Below are 23,104 nucleotides of genomic sequence, written 5' to 3' on the forward strand. Positions count from 1 at the left end.
GGAGGTTGGATTGCTGGTGAACGGGCGGGAGGTTGGATTGCTGGTGAATGTGGGGTGAGGGGGAGGTTGGATTGCTGGTGAACGGGCGGGAGGTTGGATTGCTGGTGAATGTGGGGTGAGCGGGAGGTTGGATTGCTGGTGAACGGGCGGGAGGTTGGATTGCTGGTGAACGGGCGGGAGGTTGGATTGCTGGTGAACGGGTGGGAGGTTGGATTGCTGGTGAATGTGGGGTGAGGGGGAGTTAGGAATGGTGGTGAACGGGCGGGAGGTTGGATTGCTGGTGAACGGGTGGGAGGTTGGATTGCTGGTGAATGTGGGGTGAGGGGGAGTTAGGAATGGTGGTGAATGGGTGGGAGGTTGGATTGCTGGTGAATGGGCGGGTGAGGGGGAGGTTGGATTGCTGGTGAATGCGGGGTGAGCGGGAGGTTGGATTGCTGGTGAACGGGCGGGAGGTTGGATTGCTGGTGAATGTGGGGTGAGGGGGAGGTTGGATTGCTGGTGAATGTGGGGTGAGGGGGAGTTAGGAATGGTGGTGAACGGGCGGGAGGTTGGATTGCTGGTGAACGGGCGGGAGGTTGGATTGCTGGTGAACGGGCGGGAGGTTGGATTGCTGGTGAATGTGGGGTGAGCGGGAGGTTGGATTGCTGGTGAACGTGGGGTGAGCGGGAGGTTGGATTGCTGGTGAACGGGCGGGAGGTTGGATTGCTGGTGAATGTGGGGTGAGGGGGAGTTAGGAATGGTGGTGAACGGGCGGGAGGTTGGATTGCTGGTGAACGGGCGGGAGGTTGGATTGCTGGTGAATGTGGGGTGAGCGGGAGGTTGGATTGCTGGTGAACGGGCGGGAGGTTGGATTGCTGGTGAATGTGGGGTGAGGGGGAGTTAGGAATGGTGGTGAACGGGCGGGAGGTTGGATTGCTGGTGAACGGGCGGGAGGTTGGATTGCTGGTGAATGGGCGGGAGGTCGGATTGCTGGTGAACGGGCGGGAGGTTGGATTGCTGGTGAACGGGTGGTTCTGAGGAGCCCAGGGAGATGGACTCTACAGCCCAATCAGCCCTCTAAGAGCGATACCATAATTGCCTCCCTTGAGCCAGCGTCACTGCACGGCTTACAGCTTTGTGCCACGCAGGCACTCAGGTTCCTTCAGTTCCGGCTGGGCTGAGCCATGGGTTGGGAAATACTTAACAAGAGGGAGCCAGGGCCCGAGCAGTTTTGCTGAGAGAGAGAGAAAACGAGCACACACAGTGGCCATGGCCGGTACCTGCATTCCAGCCCCGGCTCCAGCTCAGCTTGGGCCGATGCTGCACGCGGCGCAACCAGGGCCACACCTCATCCAGACTGATGACAACACAGCCATATATTTTATAATAAATAATGTACAAATCTACACAATTTATCGACATGCCTTGGCAAACCAGACCGACCTAGACAGACCGTTATCCCTAGCAGAACCCTGCCCCTGTGTCTCGACACACCAGGAGCAGCCAGGCTGGTGGACAGGCCCTTGCATTAATTCAGGCCAATTGCACTGAACTGTTCCATGGACCAACACTGGCCTGGAGCCAGCCAAGCAGAGCTGCTGGCTCTGGTGTGGGATGGTCCCTGGTTGAGCAGGGTGCTATGGACACAAGGCCGGAGATTTGCAAATCACTGCGCATTAAGGTTGTCTGGGGCAGCGAGTCCACGGATGGTATGTGCTGTATCCAGTTCTGGTGTGGACACCTGCTCAGGGTCTGTTTGCCAAGTGGGATTTTTTCCCCTACACACTTTTTCTTAATTTCCCCTCTTTTCCAGAGGGGAGGAACGTCATTATCAAATGCTGGGAGGACGTATTTTACCCATCCAACCCATAGGAAATTAGGAAAGAAAATAATTTTGGTTTTAATTTGTGGCCCTCCCACCAAAGAAAAGATTGCTTGAAAAAATGGCCTGGTGCCAACTGCCAGTGATGCTGTAGAGAAGCCCGTATCGAGGGGTACTGTGCTCTATTCTAGGGGAGACTCCATTTGCTTTGCTTTATAATTCTACTGCTTTCTGTACCCAGGCAGGGAGGATGGGGGGACACTATGAAATGGATGCCAAATTCCTGGTTTTTTTCCTTTCCCTTTAACACATCCCATGGGGTTTCATTTCTGGCCTGCTCTGCACTGACCCAAATGGAAGCATTGAAGAGGAGGCTGTCCGGCCCAGTGGCTATGGATTTCCTTATCTGCGGCACTCATCACCCTTTAGATCGTTAATATTAACACAGGAAGCATGTAAAAATATCTAATTTGCGTCTCTGTATTGTTCACTTTCCCAACCTGAAAACAGGGGCTGCTGGTCAGTTTCAGGTTTGTTTCTAGTCAGTTTCAGAGCAGGGAGCAGCTTAGGGGCTTGGCAGCACAGATGCTGGCTGCTATTCCTGTCAAATTCACCTGTTTCCACTGAAATTTCCTGTTTAAAAAATAACCTCAGAGGCTGGTTCTCTCCAGGCGAGGGTCTGTGCCCCTTGCTCTGAGAGCGTCCTCTGTAGCATATGATGGCTGGGTCAAAGTAAGTAACAGAAACCACCCTCTGGATCTGGCAGGTGCATGGTGCAAGCGGTGGGGAGCACGGGCATAGTCTGGGAGGAGTGAATGGGGGGCATTGCCCCCCCCAAACTGAAAGCCTGAGGGCAGGTGCAGCATTTGCCCCTCCATGCACAGCCCCACTGGCCAGACTGGTGCTGCTCCCCAAACACAGACATCAAGCTGTGCCTATGGTGGGGCAGGGGGCAAAGCAGGGTTTGGGAGCAGATGTGTGGGGCTGAGCTAACTGCATGAATGCTGGGAAGCTCAGGCGGCTGGATAACACCGGGCAGCAGCCCTACCCGTCCGTGCTAGAGCAGGGCCATTGAGAGCCCCAGGCATGGGATGTTACCAGCGGGACAGAGAGAACGTAGCAGGGAGGAGTCAGTTTGGAGAGACCAGCAACGGATGCTGACTGTCCCGCTCTGGGCTCCGCTCCCAGCCACGAGGTGCTTCCCCCGTCTCAGCTGATTTTTCTAGTGATCGGGAACAAGGGTCCCCCCGCCCCCCACCGACACTTCATGCGAGGAAAGTCTGTGGGTTGGCGCCCCCCGCTGGCACTAGCAGAGTTTAGGGAGAAGCCATGGGGGACAGTGACTTGGGAGGGGGGACGGTTTCGGATTGGGGGCGAGGTGGTGCTCTGCGTTGGGGACCCCGGGGCATGTTGTGAAAGGGCCTTTAAACCAGAGTGGGGGCGTGGGGGGGCATGTGTGCGTTGGGGGGCAGCAGCACTGGTGCTGCTCATTGCTGAGCCCGGATCAGGCCCATCCTTCTCCGGCTGCTGGGGGTCCGGCGGGTCTGGGTGGAGACCCTGGTCCTGAGGCCAGCGGGGTAGGCCACCACCTGGGAGGGAGCCCGCAATTGCTCGTTGCCTCTCATCTCGCGGCGGATCTCGGTCAGGGTGTCTGTGGGCGAGCTGAGCAGGCGCTGGAAGAAGCTCTGATGGGTGACGGGCTTCTCCTGGCAGTAGAAGGTCATGGCCGTGCCCATGTCAGACTTCATCTCCCGGGAGAAGCCGTCCGACGTGCCGTCAAAGCACCGGCCGATGGCGATCTCCTTGGCCAGCCGGGGGTTCTGGTCGGTGACCGTGTAGATGCCATAGTTGTGGCCCAGCGGGTCCACCGGCGCCAGCATGTTGAAGACCGTGGTGTCGTTGTTCTCCACCACCGGCGGGTGGCGGCCCAGGTACTCCCGCAGAAGGCTGTTGATGGCGGTGCGGCGGCAGCTGCCCTGAGGGACGATGGAGACCAAGGTGCGGTCAATCAGGCTCTGGTCGAAGAGCATCCCGCTGCATTTGAACTCCACGCAGGCAGCAGAGCTGTTGTAGATCTCCAGGTCCCGGACGCTGCGGGTGTCCCGTAGGCCGTACAGCCGGCCACGTGTCCGGGGGTGGCTGCCGCCCACGCTCCGGGACCTCACCATGTATTCCTGGGGCCCACTGATTTTCACCTTGATGTAGCAGGCCCTGAACTCCTGGGGGTTGGGCCACCAGGACAGGTAGTCCCCGGTCCAGGAGGCCAGGTCGCTCTCCTTGAAGGGCACGACGTTGTACTCGTACTTGTCCACCTCCACCCGGTAGAAGCGGAAGTGGTTGGCGTCAACAGGTGCCTCCTCACACTCCCTCAGGCTCCGGTAGGCATAGATGGGCCCGTTGACCTCATCTATGTTGTTGGGGTTGGGCTTGGCCAGGTTGATCTTGAAGGCTGTCTTCTTGAGGCTGGGGTCGTCGTGGTCCGTCCGGCGGTAGCCCAGCTTGTTTAGGTAGGGCTGGGACACTCCCACGGCGTTGGGGTTGAGCTTGGGGCTGGAGGGCACGGCCTCCAGCTCCTCCCCGCCCATGGTGGCGGTGACGTAGGCCGTGTAGGCATCTGCCCGCTGGCCATCGCAGAAGGCAGGCAAGCAGGCCCCGTTGGGCCCGGTGAGGACACTGTCGAAGCGCCCCCAGGCTCGGGGGTTGGAGGAGTAGCCGGGCTCGGGCTCCAGGTTGATGAGGGTGACGACCACTCCCTCCAGCTGCTCGCTGGGGATGAACTTCTCGTTGCCATAGGCCCGGACCTTGACGAAGCAGCGGCGGCTCTCGGGCACGTCCAGGTTGAAGAGCCGCCTCTCGCGGATCTCCACGTTGCCGATCAAGAAGGACCTCTCCTCTCGCTTGCCCCGCCGCTCCTTGGCCCGGCGGAAGGCGCCTTCCTCTTCCCACAGGCCTGTCTCAGGGTTCAGGGACCACAGCTTCATCTTCTGGAGGTGCTCGGGCATGTGGATCTGCTCCGCGTCTACCCGCACCTCCACCCGGCCCGTCCGCAGCACTTGGTTGGACTCGCTCTCCCGGAAGTCCGCGGAGAACATGCCGTAGGTCCTCAGCGGGACGAGATCCCCCTCGGCATTGATGAAGTTGAGGTCACTGGAAGCAGCAGCCACCGTGGTGATGTCCCGGGGGTCCAGGAAGGTCACGCTGGCCTTGACGGTGCCATTGTACACCTCCCCGTCGGGCCGGAGGAAGGAGCCAGCTGGTATAACCATCTCCCCCACCGGCTCCTGGCCCTCCAGCTCCCCCAGCAGGATGATATTGGCCTGTGTGGGGTCCAGGTCCACTGGCTCTTTCTTCCGCATCACCTTGATGTCCTGGTAGATGGCACCACCCCGGGGGTCGAAGGGCAGGACCTTGACCGTGTCCACAAACTTCTGCAGCCGGTCCACGAACCGAACCACGAGCCGCCGCGTGTCCGGGGGCACATCAATGGTGAAGGTGCCCTTGTAGCTGGTGAAGCCAATTTTCTCTTTGCCCAGGAAGATCTGGCTGAAGCGCAGCGGCTCCCCGTCGTCAGCTGCCGTCACCCTGCCGTGCACCAGGATCTTGGGCCGGGCGCACCTCTCACAGCCGCACTCGGCCACCACCTTGATGGGCAGGATGGAGCCGGCGCACTGGATCTCCCGCACCTCCATGCGCCGGACCCTGCAGCAGCGGCCTGCCCCGTCCCGGCACTGCAGCTCATCCTTCAGGCTCCCAGCACAGCGGATGTCAGGGCAACGCCCCACATTGTAGTATGGAGAGCGCCCGGCCTCCTGGAAGCACTCGCTGGGCAGCTTGATGAGATATTCCTCCGGCTCGGCCTTGCAGCTCGGCTGCCCCTGGGCTGAGCCGGGGAGAGAAGAGACAAGTCACGTCAGGGGCTGTGAGACGAAATTCCTCCACCGCGCTTGACCGTTACCCGAGATGCCAAACACAGTGGTCTCTCCCCCACCAAGCACCAGATGCCCCCTCCCTGACCCGGCTCCTTCTACAGCAAGGAGTAAAGCATTACTCACCCTGAGTACGGTTGCTAGGGCCTGCCCCTGCCCCGCCACCCCCTCCTCAATCCCTCTGGGCAGCCAGCCCCCATGCTGCTGAGTGTCTGACCTGGGATCCAGTGGCAGAAGCAACCCTACAATAATAAACCAGGCTGGGTGAAGGCCTGGCAGCTTCAAGTAGCCCTGGGGCAAGCCCCAGTCTCAGCTGCTGGGGAGCGTAGGTGACAGCCCCCCACAGGACAGGAGCACGTCACAGCCTAGCCGGGAGCTCCAGCTCATCCTGCAGCAGCTCCTGGTTCTGGCTGTGCCGGTGCTGGGTTCAGGCCCAGGTGGCCACCACAGCTGCCCCCTGCTTCTTGCCCCTCTCAGGGCCTGAGGCTCTACCCTGAGGGCAGCCTGGGCGCTGATCCAGCCCCCACTGGCATCATTGGAAAGTCTCTAACCAGAGTCAATGGCCTTTCGATCAGTGGCCTTCAGGACTGGAGGAGATTCTGTCCCCAGCTCTCCCCAAGACAGCTAGTGCAATGGCCGACTGGGGTGAGCTGGGGGTAGCGATCTGGTCTCCTGCCCAGCGCTGCCCCGCAGGGGGCACGGCTGCCCCGGGACTCACCAGTCACGGTCAGGAATGCAGGGGAGGATTTGATGGAGCCCACGTCAGTGCTGGCTTTGCAGTGATAGAATCCGGCCTGGCGCAGCCCCAGGTCCTGCAGCACCAAGCTGCTGTTGTATTTGTGGAGTTTCCTGTCCAGGAGCGTCCCGTTGTGGTACCTGCAGGAGACCGGCAAGCAGAGAGCGTCAGCAACTGGCGGGGCTGGAGCATCGGGTCAAGCCTGCTGCTCAGTTGGCTCCTGGAGGAGTTTCCCCTGTATGCACAGACCCATCCCTTCCATGCACACCCCCACAACCCCCCATCCCTTAACCCCCCCCACAATACCCCCCCCACATAACCCCCCCTCCTGACACACCCAACCCCCTTTTAGCCCCCCCACAACACCCATCACCGCTCCAACCCCCACCCCCCCACAACCTCCCACCCCTCATCCTCCCACTACCCACACACTTAAGCCCCATGCACACACAATCCCCCACACCCCTAACACACAACCTCCCCCCCCCACACACACACACACTCATGCTGCTGTCTGAACGTTAAAGCTGGTTCTGCCGACAAGAATGGGACACGGGACAGGCTGGTGAAATGCAGGGTTCCTGCACACAGCTGTGCCGGTGCCCCTCACTCCCGACCTGCAGCCCCTTCCCCTGCTATTCCTGTCCTACAACACTGCCCCCACCTCGGTCTGGGAGGCCAGTCTAAGCCGGGGGCAAACCCAGGTCTTTCCCCAAGGCCGATGGTGGTGGCCAAGGGCTGGCTCGTCCTGTTCCTGCAACTCACCAGTAATATTTCGTGGGCTGGGGGGTGCCGGAGGCTTCACAGCAGAGAGTCACGCGCTGGCCTGCCACCCGCACCTTGGACTCCGGGTGCTTCACCACGTAGGGCTTCTCTGCCGGACAGAGGGGGAGCAGAAAAGGTGACGATGCCCCAGCAATAGCAACAACCACCCTCCCACACCACTACTCCGCTCCCCTCCCCCCATCTGCTCCCACCCCACCCCCCGTGTTCTACCTCACTCAGGAATCAGGCCCTGAGTCTGCCCAGAATCCAGCTCCCGGCTCCCCCCAATTCTGTCTTACCCCCCCACACACACACACTCGCTGTCAGCTCCCCAAGAAGGCTCATGGCGCCTTCAGTCAGGGGGATCCTGTGCTTCAAGGGATTCTTTTTGTAGCAACCCTCCCAGATGGGTCACCAGCAGGGCTTGAACCTGGGGCCTTCGTCCCTGCAGTGCAGACCTCTAGCCACTAGAGCTCAAAGAGCAACCCCGTTAGCTGGCAGCAGTAGCAGGCTGTTCCCCTCTAAGTGGAGCAGTCCCTAGAGGTGGACATGGGACCGCCCCACACACCGGGCAGGGCCCCTTACCCAGCCTCTGCAGCGTGACCTGCACCGATGATGTCCTGGAGCCGTTGGAGACAATCGGAGCCTCGCCCGGGGCGAACGTCTCCAGCTGGACGCTGACATTGGCCCCGCTGCCGGCACAGACCCCCCGGATGCTGAAGCCGCCCCGGCGGTTGGTCCTGGCCAGCACGGCCTGTGGCTTGGCCTTGAGGGAGACCCGGGCATTGGCGAGGGCAGCCCCCTCGGTGCTCAGGACGGTGCCCACCAGGGTGTGGTCCTGGCACGTGCAATTGCTGCAGTTCTTGCTCACCTTGCCCTCGGTGCAGCTCATTTGGCAGGCTGAGGGGGGACAGAGGCGAATGCAATGAGAGTGGAACACTCTAGGCCCCCCACCCCACCAGGACAGAGCAGGAATGGGGACCCTCGGGGCTCTGAGATGGGCCTACGGGACCCATCACCCTCCCCAAAATATCCAGGTGGTAGCAACAGGGCTCCTGACCCTTCCAAGGGAGGATCAGCCCTTCCCGGGCACTTTCACCCAATGATCCTGGGGAATATGCCAGGAGTGGAACAAGGTGGCCCAGCCAGCTGGCCATTGTACGTCATTGGGAACAAGAGGCAGCTCGTGCTTAAAGGAGACCCATGGCTGGGATGCCAGGGTGGTGGTGGCGGGGCTTGGGGAGAGGTGGGGCGCACGCCCCCCGGTTGGGCCTGTGCTGCTCGGAGCTGGGTTCAGGCCTGTCTCTAAGTCCCGGAGTGGGGAATGCTGGGCTCTGCTCCGTGGCAGCAGGGCAGGTGTTTCCCCCTGCTATCACCTCCACCCTCTGGACATCTGAGCTTCCTAGGGTGGTTCTGCTTTCCCCAGGGCCGCAGGGAGGGGAGAGAGATTGGGACAGAGAAGAAACGGGGTGGGGTGGAGAGAGAATGGGGGTGAGGGGGGAGCTCACTTGCTGGGTCGTAACAGTCCTGCCTTTCTTACACACAGGTTTGGGCAAGATCTGAAAAGTGAGAGATTTCAAATTCCCCTCAGAGCTGAGGGGAAAACAAAGGGAGAGAGACGTGGACCTGGGTGAGTGGCTGGATTGGCTGGCTGGCTAGATGGGATGGATGAATGGATGGACAGATGAATGGATGAATGGAGTAGGACCTAGGGTAATAACGGACAAGGGGCTGAGCTCGGGTCCCAACCATCTCAACCAAATTCACAAATCCAGGGGATTTTTGGGCTGTCCTGAAGAACAACAGTTCCCCGCCCTTCCTGGACAGATACCCTGAAATGCCCTGCCAGATACCCCAAAATGCAGGTCAGGCATGACCTGCCCCCCAAACCCTGGCCCCCCTTGCTGTGGGTGGCCCAGGGAGGGAGCCCTGGCACAGCCAGTACCTGAGCAGGGTGTCCGGGCGCATTTCTGCACGTCCGAGGGGCGGCCGACGCAGCGGGACCTCTTGGATTTCTTGCAGCTCCGATGCCGGACTCGCTTCCCACCGCTACCGCAGCTCTTGGAGCAGGGGCTCCAGGCGCCCCACTCGCTCCACCCAGCATCTGGGGGTGCAGACCCCAGAGACCCCATCAGGCAGCAGTTCCTCCATGTGCAGGGTGCTGCACGGAGAATCCTGAGCCAGCGGCAGAGGCTGCCCACCAGCCCTGGAAACGGACCCGCCAGGAGAGCTCCCCCACCCTGCCCTGTGCATTGCCTGGAGAACACATCTGGTAGGGAAAGGGAGGGATCACCACCTGCAGCCCCCCCACTGCTGAGTCCTACTTGGGGGCAGACGTGACCCTCCAGGGAACCCAAGCTGGGTTTGGCCCTGAGCCCAGGGCATGCTGGGGCAGGGCTTTGAAGGCTCCATCTCCTCTGTCCTCGTTGACACCAGTGCAAAGTGAGCGCGAAACACAAGCAGAGTGCAAGGGCAGCCGTTCTCGCCTGTGTTCGCTCTGGTGCAAATGACGACACAAGGAGACTTGGAACGCACCTTGCCTTGAGTCCCATTGTGCCCCAAACTGGGGATGTGACCAACCTTGGTTTCACAAGAACACCCCCACCCCTACCCCGGCACGGCCTGCGGTCCCAGCCCCCCCGAATTGGAGGATCATTCAAACCAAGCCTGGCATGCCTAGTGCCGGGACCCCCGGAACTGTTCGTTCCCAGCGTCAAGTTCACAGGCTCACCCTTCCGCACGCGCCTGCCAGACTGTTTTTATGTCCTAGGCCTGCTACTTCAATTACCCTGAACGGCTCCCAGAGAACAGATGGGGCGGAAGCTGCCCATATGGGCCCAGCGCCGGAGAGCTGCGTGTAAAGAAAACTTGCCATGCATTGGGCTAGGAGGGGGAGTCAACTGAAAAGACCCCCCCAGCTATGCAAAGATCTGGGGCCTGTTCCCACAGAGAACGTATCCAGCGCTCAGAGCTGCCAGCCACCCGAAATGAACACCAGGCTCCCTGAAAGAGTCCATTAAAAAGAGCCTTGGCCATAAAAAACCAGCCGTTCTAGACCACAAGCACATGTCTGACATTCCTGCCTGTTGATGCACCGGCTGCACTGAGGGCCTTTATTGTTTAAAATGGGGGGGGGGGGCGGAGGTTTCCCTCCTTATTCCTGTTTTAATGAACGGGTGAAAGAAAAAGTCCTTTAAAATAATTCAGCTGGTGGCTGTAAGAAAAGCTGAATGTGCCATTGTGCCCAGAGGTGGCACGTGCAGGAGTCTGAAATAACTCGGCGTGTGTAGAGTGGGGCGGGCACGGACCAGCGAACGAGGCTGTACAAACAGAACAAAAAGACAGTCCCTGCCCCAAAGATCGTACAGTCGAAGGAGATTAAGTGAGTGTGTGTGTGTGTGTGTGTGTGTGTGTACACTGCCCCCTGCTGGCTGAGACTGTTCATGTACGTGTGGAGGTGCCCTGCCCTCCCCGGGATGGAATCGCAGCTGCTCCGCTGAACACCACAGGCCCCATAGCGTGAGATCTTTGTCAGTCGCTTTTTGGTGGGAGGCTGACAACCCTGCTGGGGCCTCGCTGTCCATCCAGCGCGTGTCTCTCACCACGAACGATCGGCGCCCCCAGCGAGCCGGGAGTGCCCAGGCCTCACGCTGCGGCCAGCCGGCCCCACGGTGAACCCGAGGGCTGAGCTCGGATCACGGGACCAGGACCCGGACCCATGCACAAGCCCCCCTGGGTCGCCCAGCAGCACCACGACCCGTTACCTGCGCAGGGCCCACCGCTGCACCCCCTCCGCTGCGTGGCTTTCCCTGCACACTTGGGCAGCTGCAGCAGCGACAGGGGCTGGCTGTTGAGGCAGCTGCGCTGTCGGGTCTGGAGCCCGCTGCCCCCGCAGGCGGTTCTGGAACAGGCGCTCCAGGCTGACCAGTGCGACCAGTCGTCGTGCTCTGGGGAGGCCAGGGAGACAAGAGGGGTTACTGCGGGGAAGCGCCCAGGGCAGAGAATCCCGATGGAGTAATTTCATGGTGAGTAACCGTTCTCTCAAGACACCCGGCTGGCAGAAGGGTCCTCAGCCTTCAGGGCACAGGGGTCAGGAGGGAGGGCAGGGGCAGCCTGGGCCTCGCGCATCACTGGGACGGGGTGAAGCACCAGGGACTGGCAATGAAGAGTGGAAGGGCCCAGCACCCGTGGGACCGCCCTAGGCTGACACAAAACGGCAGGGTGGCGGGGCTCAACACCCATGAGACCGGGGATCTGGAGGTGGCACTGCCTGGTGACCCTCAGAGCCAGCCCCCTCCCCCTCCCCAAGACACTCACTCACCCACGGGGCACAGGAAGCGGACGTGGTAGTTGGAGCAAGTTCTGCCCCCCGGCTGCTCCCGGTTGATGCACCAGAATCCCTTCTCGGGGCTGTAGTGCACGATCTCGCCCACATCCTCAGGCAGCTCCCACTCGGTGGTGCGGGCTTGGATGGAGACTGGCCGGGTGCACACCCGCTCCCGGTAGTAGAAGCGGACGGCCTCCAGGCTCTCGTAATCGCCCTCCCCGCCAGGGTGGTCCACATTGAACCAGGAGGTCCACTCGGTGGCGCCTAGGGGGCAGGGAAAGGAACCCATGGTTATCCCGCTCGGAGCTTGCGGGTGAGGGTGGTTGATCGTCATGCTTCAGGTCAGATTCCCCACTGGCATCAGGAAGGAAACCCCCCCCCCCCCCGAGGTATAAGGCCACCCTACCAGGTGCAACAGCTAGGCAGCGCCAGGGCCCCGGATAGATGGGCCACTGGCTTGTTCCAGCCTGGCTGATTTCAGGGCTGGTTTTAATTGTCCCTGCTCTAGGTCAAAGTCCGTATGTTTGCTGGCTCTCTCACCAGCCTGGCAGGCAGCTGTGCTCCCCACAGCAGCTGCCATCACCCTGTGCACCAGCTCAGTGGCCTGCCTGGGCTCTGCCCCTCTGGGTATCCGTGCCCAATGCCCCTGTCAGTTACCACCCTCCAGGACGGATGCTTCAGTCCAGGCTTCTTCCGTGGTTCAGTTTATAGCAGCAAATTGCCTCTTAGCGGGGCTATTCGGGGAACTCATTCGGGCAGGGCCTGGCTTTTTGTTTGAACAGCCCCTAGCACCAGTGATCCCGTGCAGGGGTCTGCAGTTGTGCGATGGACACTTGACAAAATTACCGGACTTAGTGAGGACATTGGTTGGGTGATATGTCATTCAGTCATTCCATTTCTTGAAAAATTACCACAGACTGCAATTTTTTTTTACTGCACGGACACGTTGCTGACCCCTGGCTCCTGCGCTGGCCCCAGCTCCACATTTCCTCCATGCCAGGGGACACAGACAATAAACAGCGTACTCTGTCTACGCGCCACACATCACCGCAATGGCTAGGGGCCACGGGGCCACCTGCAGGCCAGCTGCACCCCCTTTGCATCTTGCCATCGCAAATCCTGGAGGACTGGAGTGGGGCGGGGGGCCTCAGCTGGCACCATCCCGAGGGATTTGCTAAAGCCAGGAGTCAGGACCCGTCTGGGCTTTCGGATCCGGGGCCTTTAAGCTGCAGTTATTCTTTTTAAAATTATTTAAAAATATTTTATGAATTGAAAGGGAGGGGATATTGCTGCTTTGCCGGTGCCCCCCAGTCCCAACCCACAGCCCCCTGTGTGATGAAGTGGGACTGTTCTTAATGTTACCTCTGAATAGTGTGGGGGTGCCTCAGTTTCCCCTATGCAGTTCTTAAGTATCTAGGGGAAACTGAGGCACCCCCACACTATTCAGAGGTAACATTAAGAACAGTCCCACTTCAACACAGAGGGGGCTGTGGGTTGGGATTGGGGGCACCGGCAAAGCAGCAATAGGGGGTGGGGTAAGGGTGTATAATCACTGCAGAGCCCTAGAGGGCAGGTGTGTGCAGGCGTCTGGACACAGAGAATGGCCGACACCCTGTTTCCTGGCCACTAATGGCCTGGGCCCTTCCCCCCTGCAAGGTGAGAGCTAAAGGGTTGGAGAACAAAGGAATCAGGTGACCTCCTGGCCCGGGAAAGGGACAAAGCCCAGAGGAAGAGGGGCTGGAGGGAGTTTCAGTTTGGGGCTGGCTGGGACATGGAGTGAAGTGCAGACGGGGTTGTCTGGCTCACTGCCCCCCAAAATGGACCCAGCTGAGGGGTCCCGTTCTCTGCACCTGCAAACTCTGTGTTAGACCATGTTCCTGTCGTCTAATAAACCTTCTGTTTTACTGGCTGGCCGAGAGTCACGTCTGACTGCGGAGTTGGGGGGCAGGATCCTCTGGCTGCCCCAGGACCCCGCCTGGGCGGACTCGCTGGGGGAAGCGCACGGAGGGGCAGAGGATGCTGAATGCTCCGAGGTCAGACCCAGGAAGGTGGGAGCTGTGTGTCCTGAAGACAGGCTGCTCACAGAAAGGAGACTGCCCCAGAGTCCTGCCTGGCTTCATGGGGAGCAGTTCCAGAGCATCGCCCAGGGACTCCGTGACACCCTCCCAGCCCTGGGCTGCCTCGAGAGGTCTGCCGGTGCCCCCCAGTCCCAACCCACAGCCCCCTGCTAGCCCAGCCCTGGACTGCCGCACTAGCTCAGCTGGTGCTTCCCCCCCCCCGCACCCCCCAATCCCAACCTGCAGGTTTGTACTATGCCACCCCCCTGACCATGGCATTTGGTTACTTCATAACAGGGCAGGCAGTGAACCTGCAAACAGGGCCAGCTATGGACGGCACCGCACCTGCTGTGTCCACGCTGAGAGGCTTTCCGCCAGGCCTCTTTTTCTGGTGTTTCCCCAGCACATTGGTCTTGGCCGGTCGGGAATCATCCTTCAGGGGCTCTGTTGAAAGAATCACACGATGGAAGTGTTTGTATCCCCCACCTCTGCTCCACCCCACTGCCCCACGCCAGGCCCCTCCTCCACTGGCCCAGAGAACCACTCTGAGCACAGGGCCCTTCTGAATTGCCGGATTTCGCCACAGCGAATAAACAAAAGGTTGGTTTCATAACAACAGTTGATACTTGTTCGTACAGCGCCAGGCACAAGGTGGCCCTGGTAGGGCCGGGGCTCCCCAGTGCTAATGCAGCACCTGCAGTCCGTCAGAACGCATGGCTAAATGTATTTGGCTCGTTGATCTGATGAGCAGTTGCAATGGTTTGTCACGTTCTCTGGAGGGCCCTGACCCCCGGGTATTGGAGCTGGGCAGGAAACTGCACAGAAGTGGGTCCAACAAGAGATATGACCCCACCCACCTTGTCTCTCATCCTGGGAACATTTTCAAGCGATTGAAAAAAAAAATGTCCCTGTCCCGAATCAAGGCAAAAAGCGGAAACCTCAGAAAATTTTGTGAGCCAGAAATAAGAATAAAAAACAAGCTGAGAGTTTGTTCCAATCATTTCAAAACACTGGTTTGACTTTGAATTTCCCCCCCTTTTCACTATAATGAGCTGAAGCCTTGACACCCAAAGTCACTTCACGCTGGACACTCGTTCATTTCGAAAACGGGGCTCACAATTACAAATCTTTTAACGAAAACAAACTTGTAAGCTGAAAAATGTGTCCCAAACGGACCCTTCCCCAGGAAAAGTCTGGGCTTCAACCTGTCGGGGTTTGCCAAAGACAAAGCTTCTGTCAAAAGATTCTGACTTCATCCCATCCCTGCGCGCCGGCACTTGCTACTAAATCTCTGCGAGCGGGAAGTCCTGACAGCAAAGGAAGGACCTGTTCCCAAGGGCCTTTGTATTGCGTACAGACTCCAAAACCTGCCCAAGTGGAGAAGGGGCTCCTCAGTGATCTAACTGTAAAAGACACAACGGCTCCCACAGCAGGGACGCGTCTGTCTAGACGGGTGGTTCTCAGCTGATGGGTTGTGACCCCAGGGCTGTCATGACTCCTGGCTGGGGGTCAGGAGGCATGAAACGTTTATTTCAATCTAAAGCGGAATAATAGTCACTCCCAGCCCACACGCTGCCTTCCTGCCCCCAAGGCCCAGCATTCTCTGCCAGCTGCTCCCAATAGGCACACAAAGTCACTGTATGGGCCGAGCAGCCTTGTCAATACCTTTTATTATAAGGATAAGGAGATCGTGAAGGTTTTTGACTGTGAATAAGTGCTCGAGAATCTGGAACGTCTGAGAGACACAGGGCTGGAACTATTGGGCTGATATTGGCGGGAAAGGCGGGTTCCTGTAAGTGATGGGATCTGTGGCCCTGACGGTTCGGAGGTTGTGCTGATCAAAGCAGGATCGCAGCCCAAGGGCTGAACAGGAGTGAGGCCTCCTCGAAAATGCATCAGAGAGATAGGGCTGGATTCTGATTTCAACTGCACCAGCACAAATCCAGAGCCGCTCTACGCGAGTCGATGGGGTAACTCCAGATTTACACCGAAGCCGGCGAACAGGCTGGGAACCTGCAATGAGCTGGACTTCAAAGGCCAACAGGCTCGTGCGATAAGATGAGCCAAGGCTGCTGATGCGAAAATAACCCTCAGAGGGTTTCAGAGTAACAGCCGTGTTAGTCTGTATTCGCAAAAAGAAAAGGAGGACTTGTGGCACCTTAGAGACTAACCAATTTATTTGAGCATAAGCTTTCGTGAGCTACAGCTCACTTCATCAGATGCTGTGACGAAGTGGGACTGTTCTTAATGTTTCCTCTGAATAGTGTGGGGGTGCCTCAGTTTCCTCTAGGCAGTTCTTAAGTATCTAGGGGGTGGAATAAGGGTGTATGATCATTGCAGAGCCCTAGAGGGCATGTGTGTGCAGGAGTCTGGACACAGAGGATGGCCGACACCCTGTTTCCTGGCAACTGATGGCCTGGGCCCTTCCCCCCTGCAAGGTGAGAGCTGAAGGGTTGGAGAACAAAGGAATCAGGTGACCACCTGGCCCGGGAAAGGAACAAAGCCCAGAGGAGGAGGGGCTGGAGGGGGTTTTCAGTTTGGGGCTGGCTGGGACATGGAGTGAAGTGCAGACGTGGTTGTCTGGCTCACTGCCCCCCAAAATGGACCCAGCTGAGGGGTCCCGTTCTCTGCACCTACAAGCTCTGTGTTAGACCATGTTCCTGTCGTCTAATAAACCTTCTGTTTTACTGGCTGGCTGAGAGTCACGTCTGACTGCGAAGTTGGGGTGCAGGACCCTCTGGCTTCCCCAGGAGCCCCGCCTGAGCGGACTCTCTGGGGGGAAGCGCACGGAGGGGCAGAGGATGCTGAATGCTCCGAGGTCAGACCCAGGAAGGTGGAAGCTGTGTGTCCTGAAGACAGGCTGCTCACAGAAAGGCGACTGCCCCAGAGTCCTGACTGGCTTCATGGGGAGCAGTTCCAGAGCATCGCCCAGGGACTCCGTGACAGATGCATACCATGGAAACTGCAGTATATATAATGTCTTCTGCAGTTTCCACAGTATGCATCCGATGAAGTGAGCTGTACCTCAGAGGGTGGCATTCTCTCTCCGGAGCCCCCTTGGCTGCTTGTTAATTTCATCTGGGCGGAATCTCCCTGCCAACAAATTGTTTGGCTCTTGATTTTTTAGGATGGGAAGGGGCAGGTCTATTTCTGCCTCCCAGTGGTGTGTATAAGTGATACTGTGCTCATGTGTCCCCCCCACACTGAACTGGGCTGGAGCCCCCCTTCCCATGGGGGTAGGGGGAGTCTGGTGGACACAACTGTGCAGCAGATGGCATCTGAAGGGCACAATGCAGGTCCCGATTGCAGGTGGCATGCACCATACAATTCACCCCTCTTCCCCTGGCAGGAGAGAAGAGCAGAAAAGACCTCACCCAGGGGAGCAAAGGGAGCTATGAGGGGTGAACAATCAATGGATCCTTTGTTTATTACACATCACAGGCCCCAGGCTGGGTTCACTAATGGTTCTGCCCGGTGTCCCTGCTGCGGGAAGCCTCCAAACTCCAATTTCTCTGGGCTTGTGTCCAGTAGGAACCAGAGAGGTTTGAAAAACAACTGATCCGGCTCTGAACCATGAGGGAGGTAACCCAGGGAATGTGGGTCCCTTGCAAATGGATGGTTAGGAGTCTGTGTCTGTGTGCAAGGTGTTAAAGGAATGCAGAGAGTGAGGACTCAGTATATACACACGCACACTCTATCAGAGGGGTAGCCGTGTTAGTCTGTATCCACAAAAAACAACAAGGAGTCCGGTGGCACCTTAAAGACTAACAGATTTATTTGGGCATAAGCTTTTGTGGGTAAAAACCCACTTCTTCAGATGCGTGCGTGTGTCAGTCCGTCGGTCAGTCTCTGTCTGTCTGTCAGTCAAACTGGCCCCAGTCTGAATCTCTGTCTAAAACTGAGTTCCAAAATGACCCCCAGTCTCCAACAGGGGGTGATAGGGTCTTCTGCACCATCAAGCCCTGACCTCAGGAGCCACCTGGCCCCTGCCTTCATGCCAGCAGATTACCGGGATCAGTGCTAAATAATGGAGGAAAAGCCCATTTCCCCATGCTTGACCCCGACACCAGGCATATTTCCATTCCCACACACTAGGGGGACCATACATCTGGTTTCAGCTGGGACGGTCCCATTTTTTTAGTCCTGTCCCGTTTTTTTTTTTTTTTCTTCCCTTTTCTCCCCATAAGGAGGCATTTGTCCCTGCTCTTGCCGACTGGATCAGCTGACAAGAACAAATGGGACAGATGCCGACTTTTGCCAAAAAGAAGCCAGGTGGAGTGCGAAGGAGCATGCCGGGGAGAGGGGGTGTGAACGGAGACGCCAGTCACTCGCAGCTGGGGGGGGCAGGACTGGGCTGGGGAGGCAGTGTTCCAGCCATGGGCAACGGCCACAGGCAAGGTGAGGGGGCCTCAGGCAAGCAGCTGGGGGTGTCCTGTTTTCTCTTTGGGAAATATGGTCGCCCTGCCGCACACTGCTGGCAGAGCGGGAAGGTGCTGTGCTGGGGATCTCCCAAGGCATATGCCCAGGAGCTCTCCGGGCACACTCATGTCTACGCTACAAAGCCAAGTCGACATAAGGCAGCTTACGTCAACCTAACTATGTAAGCGTCCACACTACAGCCTCCCTCGCGCTGCTGTAACTCGCCCGCTTTGCAGACCTAGCGAATCCACCTCGCCAAGAGGCATCGGGCTTAGGGCGATGTCGTTTGGGTGACCTGGACATGAAAAACCACAGTCATGACTGCAGTGGCTGTAAAATCAACCTCACATAAGTCAGCGCTGCACAGGAGCCCCCTGACCCCCGGGCAGGTCCTGGCTCTTCCCCAGTATATTGAGGGGCTGGGGGAAGCTGCAGCATGGAGAGTCCTCCTGGGAGGCGAAAGTCTTGTCTGGGAGGCAGGTGCTTGGGGGTAGCAGCAGCTGGGGGGCTATCACTGAGGGCTTGGGCTGTGCCCAGCGTCTCCACTGGGGTCATGCCAAGCTTGGGCGAGGAGCAGAAATTGGGGGTCACTGGAACCTGCGGAGCAGCTCGTTCCCCTACCGGGCCCTATTGTGTCAGTTGACACAACACCCCACCACCAAGCGTGAAGCCTCCCAGAGAGCTCCCCAAGGCCCAGCAAGCCAGAGGCCACTAGCCACAAGGGCCCCCCAGCCAGCCACGCTACCTCCGTGCACCCAGCACTCACCCACCAGCCGATCTGCAGGGGCAGGGAAGCTAAGAGCCAGGCACAGGGGTGAGGGTGGGGTGCAGAGATGGGGGGCCAATATTGCCCCTGCGGGTGTTGGGGTGAAGGGAGTGACCCCGCCAGTGGCTAGGTCTAAGCCGATGCAACCCCCAGCTGGCTAGGGAAGCCCCCTGGTGAAGCGGGAGGGGGGATTTTGTGTTTCTAACCTCGCCGCGCTTTGCATGCACACTCGGTGCACCCCGGGCGCTCCCCGGGTCGGCTTCCCCGCCCTGCCCCTGCCGAGGGAGCGGCGAGACACCCGGGGAGCCGGGCAGCGGCCAGGGATTCCCCGGAGGTCACGTGCAGCAAGTCAGCGACAGAACCAGCCAGGGAACCCAGGCGTCCCGGTGCTAGCAGCTCCCTTCTCTGGGCAGCCCCGCCGGCCACACTGTGAATGGGGGGCGGGGAGCAGCGAGCCGAGGGCGGGAGGGGCGAGGGGTCTCCCCGGCTGTGCCCCCGCCCCAGCCCAGCCAGGGTCCGGGGGTTCCCCAGCCGGGCCGCGCTGCGAGACCCCAGGAGACAGGCAGCCCAGTGCGCTGGGGGCTTCTCCCCGGAGCCGGCTCACCTGGGGCTGCCCCCGGCGGCGCAGGGACCTGCGGGCCCCCGCCGCGGCTCACCCCCCAGGGCACCAGCCTTACCTCGGGCCAGGGCCAGGGCCAGGCTGGCGGCGAAGAGCAGCAGGGCCGGCGTGAGTGGCACCATCCCGCTGCGCCGGGCTCCGAATAACCCTCCTCCGGGAGCTCCGGCTGCGCGGGGCGGGGCGGGGCGGGGCGGGGCGCTCCTGGAGCCGGCTCGGGGCGGACTGGGAGCGCAGCGGAGTCTCCGGGCTATATAGGAGGCCTGTCCCCCGCTCCCTCCACCATTGGTTTGCGCTGGGATCCCGCTCTGCCAGGAGAAATCGGACACTGGCCGTCGGGGTTTGTCGGCGCGGCTGGGGCTGGAAAGGTGTCAAGAGGAAAGGGGAGGGAAAAGCCCCGCTGGCGAGGTTTGGCCAGGCGCGGGGCTGCGGACCCTGGGGAGAAGGGGGCCGTGGCTTTGCAAAGGCGCTAAAACTGGCTCTGGGTTTGTGGATTGGAACCTACAGCGGCCCAGATCCCACCAACTCAACCCAGCCCCTGCCAGGACAAGAGATGCAAAAGCTGTCGAGGTCTGATCAGAAACACCCCCCCCCAGCACCCCCCACCTTTGGAGACCCATGGGTCCCACACACGCCTGGCACAGGGTGGGGCGCACTTCGTCCAGCACACTGTGTGAAACCAGACAATCACCCCCCCCCCCCCCGCCCCAGTGAACCTACACTGGCAAACGATAACAGCCGGAAACACCCTGTCACCCCTGGCCCAAGGCGTCTCACAAAGCGATGGCTCTGTAGGGCCGGAGCAGTCAAAGGGAACCTGCCCAGGGCCTTCAAAAGACAAGCCTGAGAGCTTAAATGCATAAACTTTGGTAGACACTAATGATCATGGACTGCACTATCCACACACACACCCTTTCCCTCCCTCCTTCCTTTCCCCCCATCACTGGAGGGGGGTTAACCGGCCACTTCTCCAGCAATGGTCCCTTGAGAGACATTTTCACCCCTTACACTAAACAAGCGGCTCCGCCCGGTGACACAGTGCCCGTGTCCCAGCCCTGCGGGAGAGCTCTGGGGAGCGCCCAAGCTTGCGTCTCTCACCGGCAGAAGACGGTCCAACAAAAGATTCCCCCTCCTCCCCCACTCTGTCCGCTCCCGAGGAGTGAGGTCGTTCCGTGCCCAGGCAGCGCCAGCCTGGCAGGACTGGTGATGCGGTCACTCGCCAGTGACACAATTAGATACCTGCTTTGCCCAGACGGTGCTTCCCGCCCCCGGGCCCAGGGCGAAGAGGAAGGCCAGGGGAAGGAAGTGGCATTAGCAGGCTGGTGGAGAGCTCAACCCTGGGCACAACGGGGTACCCCCGGGGGCGGCAGTCCACGCGTGAGTGGGCATCACTCCGGCCCACATCAGAGGGTTTGTTCTCCATTCGCACTGGGGGTAAGATGCGCCTTTTAAACAGGGAGGGTAATTAAACTGGCTTCTCTGTCCCTTGGCATCTTCAAACCAGCACGGGGCAGTTCTCAAAAAGTGACACTCCCTTCTGTTGGGCGGGATGCAGGAATCCTGGGTACAGTTTGTTGGCCTGGGCGATGCAGGTGGTGGGATTTGGTGACCCAGTTGGCCTTAAGGGCTGTGAATCTCTCTGATGCCACCAGGAGCCTGTCGTCGGGTTCCTGAGAGGAAATTGAACTTTAAAAAAAAAACCCACGGTGCCGGGGGAATCGCTCCTGTTCCGCAAAGCTCCAAGGAATCAAACCCAATCCAACAGGCTGAGGGGCAGAGCGCCGGGCAGGGACTGGGGCATAACAGCCAGCACCCCTGCAAGCCCAGGAGATAGACCTTTTTCCTCCAGTAGGAAACCAGCCTGCAAGGCCTCAGCACCTGCTACCACTTGGTGGGAGGCAACAAGATGGAGTAGCCCCCTTCTGCAGATGCACAAGCTCAGGAGATGTCTGGAGATGATGCATTTCACAGAGATGGGACTGACTGGTTAACAAGCCTCTCCACGATCACTCGGCCTTCTGGCAACACCAGGGACCAGGTTCTTTCAGTGTCTAAGCACCACTTGCGACCTGACCTGCAAGGTTAGAGCAGCCTTGGGGTTGCCAGGGCTGAGCAGAGGCTAAGGCGCATTGCTTTGACTTTGGCAGGATTTCAAACGGCAGCCTACGTACAGCCTGGGAGGTGACCCAATTGTTCCCCATCCACAGCCCCAGTTTGGTAATGGATTCATCATGCTCGAGCGGAGGCAAAAAGACAACGAAAACCAGCCCGGGTGGAAATGACAGCCCTGTGCTGTCTTAAGGGCCCCAGACAGCTCTTAACACCCAGCTGACATGCTGAATAAAAAGCCCAGGCACCTTGGGTCGGTTCCAAGCCCATCTTTATTAGCAGCGTTCTCCCCTGGCTCTCTGTCTGCACACAAATGACAAAGCTCCAGGAGCCCAGAGCCACAGAAACATTCAACACCCGCAGGAACAAATCCCAAGGGAGCCATCTCCCCCGCTGTTCTCCACCACACAATGCCTGGCCCGGATTCTCTAGTCCGTTCAGTTCCCCCTGCGGGGCAGACGCTGCTGTCACTGACTTGGATAATCCTCATTAAAAGAGCATATCACTGTCTACACACACACACACACACACACACACACACACGATTCCCCTGGCTCGCCCTGCCCAGCCTGCAGCTTACCTTGCGTGACCTCGGCAGGCGGCAGGGTTGGCAGAGCACAGCGGGTCGTGGGCCTCCCGTTTGTGGCTCAGTGGCATGCTCAGGTCAGGGGAGGTAAAGGCAGGAGCTGGAAAATCAGTGTCCAGACAGTGCCACAGGGCCTCCATCAGACAAACCAGAGTCCATGTGGGGAGTGGCCAAAGCATCCTGGAGCATAACCAGGCCAGAGCTGTGGCCCTGCGGAGCCACTAGGGGCCATCGAAGCAAGTCGCTTGCCTCATGTGCGTGGGGAGAAGGAAGCTGTAGGGAGGCTCCGGCCTTGATCTTGCTTCCAGTGAGGTCGAGGACAAAATTCTGCTTAGCTAACCTGGTGGAGAATCAGGCCATGTGTGACTCACCCCAGGCCCCACCTTAAATGCTATGGGAGGGTGGGCGGGGGCAGGTCCTGCTGCCTTGGTGCCCCTGGCCTCTGTTTGCCAGAAGCTGGGAATGGGTGACAGGCAATGGGTCACTTGATGATTCCCTGGTCTGGTCACTCCCTCTGAGACACCTGGCACTGGCTGCTGTCGGAAAACAGGACACTGGGCTAGATGGACCTTTGGTCTGACCTAGTAGGGCCATTCTTATGTTCTTATGTTATCTGCTGGCACCGAGGTGTGACGAAGTGGGACTGTTCTTAATGTTTCCTCTGAATAGTGTGGGGGTGCCTCAGTTTCCCCTATGCAGTTCTTAAGTATCTAGGTGGTGGGGTAAGGGTGTATGATCATTGCAGAGCCCTAGAGGGCAGGTGTGTGCAGGGGTCTGGACACAGAGAATGGCCGACACCCTGTCTCCTGGCAACTGATGGCCTGGGCCCTTCCCCCCCTGCAAGGTGAGAGCTAAAGGGTTGGAGAACAAAGGAATCAGGTGACCTCCTGGCCTGGGAAAGGAACAAAGCCCAGGGGAGGAGGGGCTGGAGGGAGCTTCAGTTTGGGTCTGGATGGAGACATGGAATGAAGGGTAGACGTGGTTGTCTGGCTCACT

General features: G+C 59.1%; 1 protein-coding gene across 1 annotated transcript; it reads right to left on the reverse strand.

Moving 5' to 3' along the window:
- Positions 1-1,354: 1,354 nt before the first annotated feature.
- Positions 1,355-19,587, reverse strand: CILP2 (cartilage intermediate layer protein 2). Its single transcript, XM_084614290.1, has 9 exons — positions 19,475-19,587; positions 13,958-14,056; positions 11,550-11,819; positions 10,993-11,175; positions 9,174-9,332; positions 7,814-8,128; positions 7,229-7,337; positions 6,446-6,603; positions 1,355-5,681 (listed from the first exon to the last, which is right to left on the reverse strand). The coding sequence occupies exons 1-9, from the start codon at positions 19,536-19,538 to the stop codon at positions 3,289-3,291; spliced, it is 3,750 nt and encodes a 1,249-aa protein (XP_084470416.1). The 5' UTR covers positions 19,539-19,587; the 3' UTR covers positions 1,355-3,288.
- Between the last annotated feature and the right edge of the window lie 3,517 nt (positions 19,588-23,104).

The sequence above is a fragment of the Lepidochelys olivacea genome, assembly GCF_965140295.1.
Source record: "Lepidochelys olivacea isolate rLepOli2 genome assembly, chromosome: 25".
In the NCBI taxonomy this organism is placed as follows: domain Eukaryota; kingdom Metazoa; phylum Chordata; order Testudines; family Cheloniidae; genus Lepidochelys; species Lepidochelys olivacea.

Excerpts from the sequence above, each read along its gene's own strand:
- CILP2 (XM_084614290.1), bottom strand. The coding sequence starts at position 19,538 with ATGGTGCCACTCACGCCGGCCCTGCTGCTCTTCGCCGCCAGCCTGGCC. Across the intron at positions 11,820-13,957 it reads TCTCAGCGTGGACACAGCAG|GCGCCACCGAGTGGACCTCC; the intron begins GTGCGGTGCCGT and ends CCTGCCCCCTAG. Across the intron at positions 11,176-11,549 it reads CCGCTTCCTGTGCCCCGTGG|AGCACGACGACTGGTCGCAC; the intron begins GTGAGTGAGTGT and ends TGGCCTCCCCAG.